The sequence below is a fragment of the Phycodurus eques genome, chromosome 1 (assembly GCF_024500275.1).
Source record: "Phycodurus eques isolate BA_2022a chromosome 1, UOR_Pequ_1.1, whole genome shotgun sequence".
Lineage (NCBI taxonomy): Eukaryota > Metazoa > Chordata > Actinopteri > Syngnathiformes > Syngnathidae > Phycodurus > Phycodurus eques.
The window spans coordinates 37901083-37916107 of NC_084525.1; the positions used below are offsets into that span (position 1 = coordinate 37901083).

General features: G+C 41.9%; 1 protein-coding gene across 3 annotated transcripts in view; it reads left to right on the forward strand.

The window, feature by feature from the left end:
- LOC133410266 (gamma-aminobutyric acid receptor subunit beta-3-like) overlaps nt 1-7799 on the forward strand; it is a 71720-nt gene extending 63921 nt beyond the window's left edge. For 2 of the 3 annotated variants that reach the window (XM_061691167.1, XM_061691158.1), the window contains exon 10: nt 5324-7799. In XM_061691167.1, coding sequence (XP_061547151.1) covers nt 5324-5692 — 369 coding nt within the window. In that variant the 3' untranslated portion in view covers nt 5693-7799. Of the gene's footprint in view, nt 1-35; nt 300-5323 lie in introns of those variants that run through there. The other variant, XM_061691176.1, reaches the window with a different exon arrangement.
- Nucleotides 7800-15025: the final 7226 nt, after the last annotated feature.

The following is a 15025-nucleotide window of genomic DNA, read 5'->3' on the forward strand; positions in this document are numbered from 1 at the left end:
ATGGAAAAATTAATGGCATTTTTTTTCTTTTACAGGATCCAAATGATAAATCAACTTTGACATTGCAATTCCCTTAAAATTAACTTCTGTTCACTCTTGACAGAAGCTGTGAAGAGAACCCGTTGTGCATAGCTGAACTGAATGACATGATGACATGTTCACATGAATTAATGGGCTTCTACAGTATATGTACAGTATGTATGGCTGAGGCTTCAGTACATGAAAAAAGCAGTATTGAACTTTGTCGTCTTCTCAGGAGGCAGGTAGTAGGGCCGCATCACTAAAACGGTCCAATCAGATTAGAGGCCTTCGCCACTCACACTCGGTGAGTTGTTTCAGTTAAGATCGTCACCATTGCCAACATGGAGATTTTTGTTGTTGTTATTTTCTTCCTCAAAACAAAACACATCCGCCCTCATCCATGGACTCAATGGCGGTCAGCATGAAAATCTCTCATTCATTTCAGCTGCTGCATTGTTGTTTTTTTTTCTACCTGAAAGAAGCATATTCAATGTAATAATACATCTTTCAATTTAGAAAAGTAACAAGTTAAATTGTTTTTAGAAATGGGCCACTCGAGATTTCAGCCAACAATTTTATCATTGAAATATTGCTTGCTACCACCACGCATCTTAAAACAGAACAATATGTATTAAAACCCTACATTTTCACAAAAAAATGAAAATAAACCACTCACCCTTGACAGAGACACGACTGAATACGTTACACAGGAATATCGTTGTTACATAATCCAGTGTTCCCTTGCTATGTTGCGGTAGCACAGATTCAGTGCATTACTGATTTTTCTCCATGTTCATATCGCACATAATTTGCTATATGAGTGTATGCTGTATTTTTTGGGGGGTGCTAAAATAACGCTTCCCAGCCTTAAACGTTAAAACTATTACGAAAATGGAAAACAAAATGTCTAAACTATTACAAGCAACAAAATGTACCATATTTTCACGACCATAAGACACACCGTATTAAAAGGCGCAGTCTCAGTTACGGGGTCTGTTTCTGTATTTAACACATACATAAGGCGCACCGTATTATTGGGCACAAGCATGGTAAAACATACACTAGCTTAAAACATACGCTAGCATGCATGCTAGCGTATGTTTTTAAAAAGGCAGCGGGAGCAAAACTGAGTTCGGTTGTACTTTATTGACGTATTAAACAACGTACTCATGTTATTTTTTGATCAATCCTCATCCACAAATCCATCAAAGTCCTCATCTTCTGTATCCGAAATGAACAGCTGGGCAAGTTCTCCATCAAACATGGCAGGTTCCCTCTCGTCATTGTCGGAGTCAGTCTCGTTGCCGGGGGGCTGTTCGGCAATGATGTCGGCGTTTTCCTGTTTCCTCCACCTACGAACCATGGATTCGTTGATCTTGAATTCTCTCGCGGCTGCTCGATTCCCATGTTCCTCCGCATAATTGATAGCTTGCAGTTTAAACTGTGCTTCGTAAGCGTGTCTCTTCGTATGGGCCATTTTCAGGGGTCCTTAGCCAGACCGATGTTGTTTTGCACAATGCACATACCGGCACTATATACCTACTGGGGGCGAGCCTTTAGCGTCCTCTGTCACGCGCACCCTTCCCCCTTTAACGTCCGCATGCTGTCCTCAGTCACGTCCGCCTTTCCTCTATATAAGCAGCGTGTCGGCAGGAAATGCTACCTATCAGTCAAGCGGAGCGCTCATCAAAGTCACACAACAACATTTACAGATTTTGGAACTCGGTGCACACATAAGGCGTGCCGCATTATAAGGCGCCCCGTCCATTTTGGAGAAAACTTACGACTTCTAAGTGCGCCTTATGGTCGTGAAAATACAGTAGCGTAGTGTACGGTACTACTGCATTACTGTATGTTTAAGAGTTTAAAGGGTGCATAAGAGTATATAAAGTGTTTATAAGAGTATGGTAGAGGTTAGTAGGAGTGTGGTTAAGATTAAAAAGTGTCTGCGGAGTTTCATGCAGCTTTAAAATGTATAAACATTTTAAAATATGCATGTGGTCTCTACTTCATGGATTTTGCCTTTTATTATTATTATTAATATTAGTCTTATTTATCACTGTACAGTCCTCTAACGGTCTTGGAACAGTTAGGCCAATTCCTTTATTCTTGCTGTTGATATACTTTGGGTCTAGCATCAAAAGTTAAACATGACACAAGAGATCACAAAACTGAACTTTTATCTATCTATATCTGATACACAGCCTAGAAGATAGCATCTTTTATTTGACCCCCGTCCCTCCCCACCCCCACACTCCTCTCCCTATTTTAAAAAAAAAAATTTAAACCAGAGAGCTGTATAAAGGTGGAAAAACAAGCCATCGTGAAGATGAGAGAGCATGGAAAATCAATCAAAGCCATTGCACAAACATAGGCCTAGCCAATACAGCCATTTGGAAGGTCTTGAAGAGAAAAAAAAAACACTGGCTGGTTGCAGGAGTCGAATGGGTAAATTAAGGAAAGCGACAGCAATTGATGATATAAAACCTTCTGAGAGCTGGAAAGAAAGACCCTCCGACAACGGGTGACATCAGCAACAACCGCCAAAGGGCAAGAATGAAGATCTACTTTTCGCATAAGACTTCATGAAGAAACCTGTGGAGGCGACACCAGAAATGCAAGCCACTCAGTAACAAAAAGAAGAAATAATCCAAGCTGGAGTTTGGAATTTGCTGCATGGACACGGCTCAAAACATCTGGTACGAAGGATCAGTGACCAAAACAAATAAAATAAATAAATCTTTACTAAAGTGAGGGAAAGGCTAAAGCTTTCAAAATGAAATGATCCCAAAACATCATCTGTGGAAACTCAGTGGAGGTAATGTCATGCATGGCCTGTGCTTGCATAGGTTCTTCTGGGACTGCTCATTAATATTCGTTTATGTACCGTGTGATGGCAGCAGCAAAAGGAGCTCAGAAGTCTACAGAAACGTTTTGTCTGCCAAGTTAAAAAAGATATATGTATTTTTGTTCACAAAGTAAGGTGTCTTAACATCTGTGACATGATTTCACCAAAATACTGCCAGGATCAAGAATTCTAAACATATTTTAGAGCATATTTCTCGCCATGATGAAAATGGCTTTTATTCAAGGCAGATTTGTCTCACCCTGTGATCCAGCCCTCATCCCCCTCCTAACCCCCAATGGCGAGTCCATCTTTCATCGTCTCCTCTTGCGCTTTGCGAAGCAGCAAATGTTCGTGGATGCTGCTTGCTTCTACCAGCGGAAGCAAAGCCCAGCGTGTGGAAACGTTTGAGTCCCCTTAGCTTAAAGACAATGGGCCTCATTCACTAATAAATGTGTAGAAATGTCCTCTCTCTGTGCATAAGTGTAGCATATGTGCAAAATCACTGTCAGATTCATGTCACGTGTGTACAAGCCAAATTTCTTCGTACCAACGTGCATATGTTAATGGATCAGAATTAATTCTAAATGACGAGCTTGTGGCCACGACCTGCAATCTGCATGAACTGCGTCCCTATTTCCGTATAAAAAGGACGTCCGTCTGACGCATCTCAGCCGATGCGTGGAGGTTGAAGACACAAGAGATAGCTGATCCGGAAATTATCTTTCTTAATCTTTATTTTCTATTCCAAAAGTTGGTCTCAGCGGAAAGCTTGCTAAACACAGAAACCAACAACATATAGCCCAATAATCATGTTAATCATTTTGAATTCATTCCGAAGTTAAATTAGAAAATGCGGCAAGTACAAAACATACATATAGGATACTTATACAAAAACAATTTAAGAGGCGAACAAGGGAACAAGGGTAAAAGTGATGAGAAATGTCCTTTTCATTTCTATATAGGACCATTAACCCATTAGAACATTTCCGGTTTGAATTGTTATCGTCAAAATTATTAGTTCCAATATGTTGCGCATCTTGAGTAAAAGATGTGTTTGACATTTTTGGGAAAGATGATCCTGAATTATTTATGCGTACGCATGGTCTGAGTGAATGAGGCCCAATGAAAGTATTTTATTTCACAGAGGCGGTCATAAACACCAGCTTGACATTGGCACGATAGTGCTTTTTCCACTGCTTTAAAGTAGTCATTTTGCTCTGGAACTTTGCTGTCATTGGCTGAGGAACTCGGTAAGGGGGTGGTCGTTATGATAATAAGTCCCAGTGTTGCATAACAGTTGCACCGAAGGGCCTCACGTACTCATTTTCAGAAATTGGCAGATTACTAAAGGTACTTGGTCGTGGATAGAGACACAACTACTTGTATACAAACAATAAAAAGCCCATTTTCCATAAAGTGGCCCTTTAAAGATAGACACAACAAAACCGATTGGGGGATCAGTCATCATGCACCAAGTTCTTGACCTAAAGCACACTGCCTAAACAACAAAGTTCATCACGGATGGTTTTATATTGAACAAGTAAATTGTTTAGAAGAGATTGAGGGGAGTGTGATCCCCTCGTGTAAAACTAAAAGATGCTGGGCTTGCAAAAGTTGTTGTTGTTGTTGTCGCTGTTGTAAAATTTTGGTGACGTCAACGATGATGCATGCTGATGAAGCTGCAAGCAAATGATCTGCAATTGCAACTATTAATTGGTCTTTCACTTCAAATTGAGTCAAGGAAATTTATGTTCTTTTACTTTTCCTCATCTAAAAATTGTGTGTTTAATTTTTAAATAATGTAATCTTTTAAGCAGTGTCCCCATTCCAGTTTTAAATACCTGGAAATTAATGCTGATCTCTTGTCTCATATTCAGTGTTTTCAGACTGCAGCGGATATAAAGGAATTGGGCTCACTGTTCTGATACTTTTGAAGGAGAGTGTATATGTACTGTATATACTGTACATAGATAGCATTTATTTCTAAAGCACTCAAACGAAAACAAACAAGCCCACGCTGATGGAATCATAACCTGCTTAGCAGAGGTAAAAAAAATAAACAAAAATAAAGAACAAAGTGGAAAACTGTTGGACTTGCTCAGCTGCTACATTTGCATGAACACCATTGTGCATTGCTACCAATTTGGTTCCTGTCACCAGCACACATCATGGGCATGCGGTGTGTTGTATCTGCTGTGTATTCAATGAAATTGTTGAGTGATGATGTTCTAGTGAGACAACCAGCCAACAATGTTGGTCCTTAATGTTGTGCACGCCTGCTTGGATCTACTCCCTCGTTGACTTTCTATTAGTCTTTTGGCTCTGAGATTATGATGAGTCACAAGTGAATTACAGTCATGACATAACACATTTCATGGCACTGGTTTCTGTAAAAAAAATACTTCAAAGTTGACCCACTTGGATGCCTTTAATGTGAATTGCTTCATCAATCAGGCGGAACCAGGACATGGGAACATTCTGCTGACCACCTTGGAAATCCATAATGAAGTAGCAGGAGGAGAGATCACCACCAGCGTGGCAGACATCAGGAACTCGCAGTCCATGGTGCAGTTGGACAGCACGGCCTCGTCACACATTCAGTATCGCAAGCAGAGCGGCGGAATCGGTCCACGTTCTGCCAGTCGTCACTCCCTGGATCGCTCCGCTCAGATGAAACGCAGCCGACTGCGAAGGCGGTCCTCGCAGCTGAAAATCAAAATCCCTGACCTGACCGATGTGAATGCCATTGACCGTTGGTCACGGATCATCTTCCCCTCAGTTTTCTCCTTTTTTAATCTAATCTACTGGCTCTACTATGTCTGATTGGACAGTTTTCTTGTTTTATTTATTTCAATTTGGTTTGGTTTACCTCCTTTTTGTCTGTGCTTTTATACATGCATTGAATCTGTCAACATCAGACTAGAGACTCAAAGACTGAGAAAGTTCTGGACCAAGTTCTCACCCAATATCTTTTTATATTTGCCGACTTTGAATCTGTATTCTTTTCTATAGTATGTACTGTAACTGGGACTTGTGATAGTCATTTCCCATAACAGAGACAAAATGCCAGCAATTGATTACATACAGTATTTGCAAAAAATCTAAATAAAATAAATCAAGAAAGCAGTATTCGAATCCAAAAAAGAGAACTTTATACCACACAGGTGATCAGAAAAATGCAGGCAATTCCTAAAAATCCATTAAACAAAATGTTTGATCGGTACCTTATGCACTATAAATGCATGTAATGATCTTCCAATGTGGTCAACTTTTACTGACAGTTTCTTCTTCAGGATTATCATGACTCTCAGGCTTCCAGGTTTTTACTATTCTTGGTGTCATTTTTGGTTGAGGAGAGAAACGGCAAAACAGCACAAGAATGAACAACACTGCCATTTATTTCCAGTTCACCGTTTAATGGCTCCTCAAGCAAACGTGGGACCCAAGTGTATCCAAATTGATCAAACTGCCAAGGGGTGTCCGGGAGGCATTGTTACCCACCCAGCATTGACTCACAAACAGAATATCCGAAAAAAATGTTAAGCACTACATGTTTCTTATTCAGAAGCTTTTTTTCCCCCCAAGTAATCTTCATAAATGTATGTGTTTGTTACTCATTTCAGTGTGCTTTTTTTTAGTTGGATGTCCTACAAATTGCACATCCATCATATCTTGGGTTACTATTGTACTCTTTGTCTTTCAAGTGTTGATTTGATTTCCCACTTTGTCTTGTTGCGAACAGTGATACACTGGAGAAGTTAATTCTGTGTATATTGAAAGATGTACATAATATACAGTATATAATGTGTGCACAACCCTAAATGAAAAAAAAAGATGATCAAATGAGCATTGAGTTTATCATTGTTATGCTGGCTAAGACATGTCAGTCGATTTAGGGGGGGGGGGATTTCAATGTGTTTTTTTCTGCTCCACCTGAAGTTCCAGCTGATGCAAATGGATTTTTAATGGACTCCACAGTTGGACCACACAGGCTGGTTGATGAGCACATGCTAGCGTTGAATGTATCAGATCCATTGTTCTTCAGGTAGAGGATATTGAGCCATGGTCATAGTTTCTTTCCATCTGAATGTAACCCCTTATGATATTGCACGTGTGCAGGGGCATGTACACATGCAGGATGAGCAGGTTTGCGAGCAGCTATTGGGGTGTTTTGGCTCGACTGCTGCATGTAGAACTGGATTGTGGCTAAAAATAATCAACCACTTCCAATTTATGAATGATAAATCTGAAACATTGTTTTTCATGACTGCCGGCACCCCCCACCCTTCCCCAACAAACATTCACATAACTTTGTGCATGAACATGTATTAAATATGACTACTAAGAGATACTTAAGAGTACAACTTTAAACTTGTGATGGTCTTAAAATAACTGAATGTATTGTACTTGGATTGTTGCTGTCTGGCTACAATTTACTTTGAGATCAAATATGAATGGGGGTGGGTGGGGTGATGCAGTCCCCGAGCTGGTCCTGTTTTCTACTGTGTAGACAAGGCCTCATGTATACATGTACATGTGAGGTGGTTTTAAGGAATCCTCACATTCCCGAAGAAAGTTAACAATATTTGTACATCTATAGTATGAAAACAGTGAATGAAGGCTCATACTCTAGGGCTATTCTTTTCTTTTTTATCTACAAGGTTAGAAAAAAAAGGAAAGCAAACACTGCTAACACCTAAGTTATTGTGTACTGTGCATGCAACAACACATTTGGAGAGACTTAGAGAGGGAGAGAAAATGTTTTATCCAGCCTCATGAGAGCTAACAAATGTCCACTCTTGCTTTGTAGCTGACTTGGAAAAGAAAGAAAAAAAAAGTCAGGCGTTGTATGGCCTTGGTCCCATAATGGAATGTGAAATGTTCTGTGCTGCCACAAAATGTATTTAGTCTTAGATTTATATTGTATATCTCTGTATGTTTCTCTTCCTTTTTCAAAGGATGATTATGCTAAATCATCAAATAAATGATATACATTGTACATGTTCGGTTTGTGAGCTTGCTTAACACTCACAGAAAGTTGACATACGGCAAAACAACAAATCTGTGGCTGTGTCCACACACTGACCTGTATTTTGAAATACAATTATTTTACCAAATTTGCCCAAAACTATGGTTTGTCAAATAAAATATACATACACATTTTACAGACACACACACACACACACATATATATATATATATATATATATATATATATATATATATATATATATATATATATATATACACACACACATATATATATATATATATATATATATATATATATATATATATATATATATACACGCACACACACACACATATATATATATATATATATATATAGAGAGAGAGAGAGAGAGAGAGAGAGAGAGAGAGAGAGAGAGAGAGAGATACAAGCGCTTGGTGGCAGTAAAACCAATTTAACTCACTTCACAATAAGCACAACTTAACAAATGAGAAAAGGGAGAGGTTTCAAGATGTTTAATGCCACTCCCAGTTGAAGTTTATGGTCAAACTAAAAATAAAATAAAATAATTATAAGTTGTGTATTTAAAACAACCACAGCTTTGCCTTAGGAAAGTCTGCCAGCTTAATACTAACAATCAACAACCAAATTAAAGGAAAAAAATGCCATTGACATGCTAAGAGTTAGCATCGACAGTCACGGTTTTAAAACCCTTTAAGAAACGGATATTTGAACGCATATGGTGGAACAACACATAAGCTACAGCTAATACACACAGATAATATAACATTACTCATAGACATTAATTCTTAATTATTGACCAAAAAAGACTGTTATTACAACAACTTACTGAGGGGTTGAAGAGCAGAAGAAGTCTATTCTCATTCGTTTGTCTGCATGACAGCACTATAGCATAGTGCCTCCAGGTGGCCAAGGCGGGCACACCAGAAGGCACAGCACACTGATGGATGAAACATTAGATCACGAGGAACAAACTGTTTAATGCTTTACAATGTATTTAATTATTTTATCACCCCTTGTTTTTATAAAATACAATATTTTGAGTGCTATTTTTTTCTTTTTAAAAAAATAAAATAAAATAATTTCCAGGGGTGAGACAGGGAGGCTGAAATAATAAATGGCATTTCCATTCATGTGGGTAACTGATGGTGTAGTGGTAGACTCGCCTGACTTCGGTGCGGGCAGCGGGGGTTCAGTTTAGGAACAAATTAAACTCATATCTCAAAGCGCCACTCGATACTCGGTGTCTGCTGGATCAAATGAGCCATCCGCAGACTCACAGTACGTACATGCAACATACTCACCTTTATTTACAGAGCACTTTAAAACACCACAGCTGCACAGAAAGCGCTATACATTATATACAAAAACAGTTAAACATAGGACAAATTAAAACAATAGATTAATACCAGCGGCATGGTGGACGACTGGTTAGAGCGTCAGCCTCACAGTTCTGAGGACCCGGGTTCAATCCCCGGCCCCGCCTGTGTGGAGTTTGCATGTTCTCCCGTGCCTGCGTGGGTTTTCTCCGGGCACTCCGGTTTCCTCCCAAAAACATCCCAAAAACATGTATTAATTGGAGACTCTAAATTGCCCGTAGGTGTGAATGTGAGTGCGAATGGTTGTTTGTTTGTATGTGCCCTGCAATTGGCTGGCAACCAGTTCAGGGTGTACCCCGCCTCCTGCCCGATGATAGCTGGGATAGGCTCCAGCACGCCCGCTACCCTAGTGAGGAGAAGCGGCTCAGAAAATGGATGGATGTATTAATACCAAGGTTAAAAATGATAAAACAAAAGCACAAATTCTCATGCTGAGTTGAAAGCCAAAGAATAAGAAAGGGTTTAAGGACACGTTTTAAAAATGGACAGTGAGGGGACTTGCCTAATATTCAGGGAGAGGTTGTTCCAAAGAGAGGGATGGGCAACGGAAAAAGCTCAATTCTCAGCCTCCAATTATTCCTTGGTACCTCCAGCACTGTCTGGACAGCTGACCTGAGGCACTGGCCAGTAGTGTAGGGGTGGAGCCGTTCAGAGCAATAAGGTGGAGTGAAAACATTTAAAGATTTAAGAGGGGGTTTACGAGGGCCACTGGCACCAAACACCATAACTTCTCCCAGTCAGCAAACTTATGTCGCACCGATGTCAGCCCATCATTTATTTATACAGCTCTCCATCAAAAAAAAAAAAAAAAGCGAACTATACAATGAATGAGAATTAATGAACATCAGTAACAGAAAAATCTGCACGTTTGGGGAAACGTGCAGATTTTCCCCATTGTATAGGCCCCTCTGACGGCCTGCAGGCAGGGAAATAAACTAGTGAGCACGTAACTTCAATATCTCACCAGCATCGTGCAAAGTTCCTCACTTAAACCACATGTAAAATTTATGACAGGGGCTATTGTTTTGTGTTGACACAGAGATTTGTTTGAGTGACATCACCTGTTAGACCGAGTTGAAAGTACCCCACATACCAAATTGTTATTATTGTCAATACGGGTTAAAACAGAACAAAGTGTGAAAAAACAGTGGAAATGAAAGGCGAACCATTTACACAAAGAATTATTACAAAATAAGAGAAAGACTGATTTATATCCTGTGGTACTAGTCTGTGAAAATCACAGCCAGCTGGTCAACTTACCTTATGTGTGCTGACAGTCTGGATGGATATGGGTTCCTGGCATACTCCGTTTGCTCCTACAGTAACGCACAACTTCATTACCTGTTACAACATTGTCATTTCCTGCCAATTTAATTGATACCCGCTGACTATGCCCCGCGGTTTCCCTGTCAAAAGCTTGAATCGCTGGCTTTTCCTCTCCCTGCCCACTGCTGTTGTCTTCACCTTCAACCTGCACTGTGGGTTGGACATCGCAGCCACTCCATGAGCTGCCCTGTGGTCATGGCAACAAAATCGGTACTAGACCGTGGCTCAACGTACAATATATCGAGTGGGGTGACCAGTGGCTCACAGAGGGCTGCCCTTCAAAACAGGTCAATTTAAGGAAGACAAAAATAGGTTGTGTAAAGTCTGCTATAATTCTTGATGCTTGAGGTATTTTGATAAAAGCTGAATGTTATTAAGGCCCCATGAAACTATTGAAACTACGAAACGATTGTTTTAAATTGTGAAAATGTTCACACGACAGCACATTTTCAAATTTCATTCTCGTTTTTTATTTTGGCGGCACGGAGTACGACTGCCTCATAGTTCTGAGGACCCAGGTTCAAATCCAGCCTCGCCTGTGTGGATGTTCTCCCTGTGTGGGTTTTCTCCGGGTATTCCCCTTTCCTCCCACATCCCAAAAACATGCAAGGTAGCTTAATTGAAGACTCTAAATTGCCCGTACAGTAGGTGTGAATGTGAGTGCGAATGGTTGTTTTTTTATATGTGCCTTTCGATTGGCTAGCAACCAGTTCTGGGTGTACCCTGCCTCTCGCCTGCAGTTAGTTGGGATAGGGCCCAGCATACCCGTGACCCAAGAGAGGATAAGCAGTGTGGAAAAGTGATGGATGGAATTTTTATTTTGCTCCAGGGTTTACCCTAGAGGTTTGTAGTATTATTGATTTTAATGTCAATGTGATAAATACACAAGGACAGTAATTAACATCCATCTATCTGGCAAGCCATTGTCTGAAAGGCTTATCCTCACTAGGGTCAGGGTTGAGCTAGAGCCTATCCAAGCTGACTTTTGGAGCGCGGCAGGGTACAGTGAACTGGTACTGGTCGCTGGCCAACTGCAGGGTCAATAGTAAACATATATTTGTTACATAACAAAGACAAGAAGTCAAATCAATAACTTTATGTGTTAAACATTAACAGAACTTGTCTGCAGTATAACATCATGCTTTAAAATAAATATTGCCTGGTAATGTTAGTACAGTACATTGAAAACTTTGTACAAGCACTGCTTACAATTCTCTCTCTGAACAATGCTTGTACCAGCACGGCGTAAGACCTGTTCAGGATGGTCCACAAATATGATATGGGGTTGCCATAGCAACAGCAGAGTTGCTTTAATAATTACAAGTCCGAAGGCAGCAGAAAAATAAAGAACCTGTTACTTTGTGGTCACATTAATACATGCTGTTGCTTTACGTCGTAATGATGAATAAAACATTGCACTTAATCAAGTGCTTGAATGAATACTGCAGGTATTATGAGCATCTGATGAAGCACAGTTATCATGTTGATTGATCTATTTCTCATTGGCATTCATAAGCTTTGGGGCTGCTGTGTACACTTATTTGGAGAGAAATCAAGAGAATATAGATGGACTGATCGTGACTGGTGACGGATAACCCAAATAAAGTACACTACCTCACATGAATAGATGGTAATGACTTTAGTATCAGCTTCAACACGTCCAGAGACAAACAGGTGAGTAGCAACTCAGTTCTATTCAAAGTTCAGGTAAAGAGTCTCTGCAGGTTTGGGATGGGTTCAGGGGCCTGGACAGACAAGATTCTCAATGCTCAGGAATTCGCACGTGGCAAGACAGGGAAACTCATACTGCCATGTCATTACAGCAGAATGCCAAACAGCCATAGGGGCAGGTGAACAGAAGCAGGAATTGCTTAGGCAGAACTCGTGGTCGGGGACAGAAAGCTGAGGTGGTTACCAGGAGAACGACTAGGCAAGAAAGTCAGAGGCAGGCAGGATCGGCAATCTAAGATGATAACAACGAAGAGTGCTTTAATGTGTTGCACAACAACGTGAATAAGAATCCGCCAATGAGTGACTGAGCAGGAGAAGCTTTAATAATGGCTTGATTGCAGATCTGGAGCACCTGGTGGGCAGAGTGACTAATAAACTGGGAGTGACTGTATGGCAGAGCGGAGCAGTGGTGGTGTGAGCGGAAAAACACTAGAAGAGCACACAGGTAAACAGGAGGAGGGAAATCAGGGCGGCAATGTCCCTGATGAGCTGGTCACTCAGAATGTGGTGAGACAGGACCCAGGACCTCTCTTCAGGCCCACACCCGTCATAGTTAACCAAGTACTGCCGGCCTCAACTGTGGTGGTGGGAGAGAAGCAGGTGAACCGTGTATGCTGGGCCCCCGTTGATGAACCAAGCCAATGGTAAAATAGGAGCATCAGAAACAAAAGGACTCTCCTGGAGAGATGTGGAAGTGTGGACCTTATGGCCCTTGGTAACTTTTGCCTTGCAGCTACTGAGTTGATGACCTTCTGGATCTTGAACGGTCCAATTAACTTTCACCCGCAAGAGTAGGTCCTGGATGGACAACCACACCTTCTGGCCGGGTTGATAGGGGGCGGCCTCAGTGCGACAGCAGTTGGCAGTGGTGGCATACTGCACAGCAAAGCGGAGGTGACTGGTCCTGGCTTGGGGCCAGGTCGGACAGGAGCGGCGGGTGAAGGCCTGGGTGGACGGGCAAGGGACCGCTTTCTCCAGACCATGGAACAGATGAGGCTGGAACCCATAGAAACACCGGAAGGGTGACAATCCAATGGCGGAGTGAGCGAGAGTGTGGTGAACATATTCAACCCACATTAGCTGTCTGAACTAGGAAGAGGGGCTTTTGAAGAACACGCAGCATGGAGCCATCTCTATCCTCAGGTTCTTTCTTTGAGTTGAGCCGTTGGACTGGGGCTGTAATCCGGTCTACAGGCTGATGCTGGCCCCAATGAGACCACAATGCTCCTTACAGCGTACCAATGTGAACTGTGTTAGTTACTATGTAAGTGAGAAGATGTGATGCACGACTAGTTTAGCTGTCACCTTGGCCGAGGTGAGCTTATGCAGGGGCATGAAGCGAACCATCTTGTTAAATTTGCTAAATCTTTAAGAAAGGCCCACGAGAACCGCTGGAGGAGGATAGCATAGGTTCTGTGGAACCCAGGGTGGCACGTCAGCTTGGAGGTAAGATCCCACTGGAGCATGTCTTTTTTTTTTTTTTTCCCCCAACCTGTCCTGTTCAGCTCCATGGCCATGAAGAATGGTGGAGCTGTATGCCTTTTGTGCTGGAACAGTTTTGTTATGCAACACAGGAGCCAGCTGCCACCCAAAAATGGTCACGGCCCTCCCAAAGCGAGCCCATGTCAAGCGCCTGCCACGAAAAATGATGAATGAGGGCACTAGGAGAGGGGAGAGGAAGTTGTGAACCCAAAGGGGGACAGGAGAGACCCCCTTTTCTCTGAGGCCCCAGGAGTCAAGCCAGGAGAAATGTGAATACCCACTACCCACCCAATTACGATGGTTACCAGGTCCCGGACTGGCAACCATTATCCCTGTACCGTGATCGTGTGTGGTGGGGTGTCGTGCATTATAATTGGGCAGACTGGTGGGGGTGAGGCGAGACTTTCACGAGCAATGATGACATGCAACCGTCACCCCCACCCAGGCCAACCAGCTCCTCATAGGATGTGCAAATGTATGTGGTGCATTCAAAATCCGTGGGGTAAAGTCATGGAGCGAGCAGGCCGGAACACCTGGCTGTGTGTCCTCCCCTGCCTAATACTGCCTTCCTACCACTGCATCAAACTGCTGAACCAGCAGGGCAGAGAAGGAGAGTGACCAAACCAGAGACCAACACAGATGTTCCAAGACCCCATTACGTCTTGTGCCAGCCCCCCAGGGGACCCTGAATGAGATGTGAATGTGCCCAATGTGCCAAATATGTACAGTGTGAGTAATCAAAATGTGCTGACTCTGTGAATTAAGAGGCTAGACTTCTGCGGGCCTGCCCGACCCAATCAGCTGGAAGACCACAGAGAAAAGGGGGGCAGCCCCTCCCCACCCTACAGCTAATCCTACAGTTCAAAACTGAGGAGTGTTTCTGTGTAACAAGTGAGCAGAAGCGCTGTACAGATGGACAATGCCAAAGAGCGTGAAATTAAGTGTTTAGTGTGTTTTCAGTTCAATGAGTGCATATGTTTGATTTTTAATAGCCCATTTTATGCATACTATATTGCGTAATGTGTCATCTCTGGAGTACTCTGAACCGGATAACATGAGGGCAGTTAATGTTAGAGAGGAAGATAGGCTTACGTGGAAAAGGATGACACGCTGTGGCGATGTAGCATATATTGGATCTAAAGTAAAACAATTAAATTGTTAAGGGGTCGGAGGATACGTTTGTGTTCTCCTTTCAAGTGCAACGGACAAATGTTACAAGTGAAATGGACAAATGTTACAACTAAC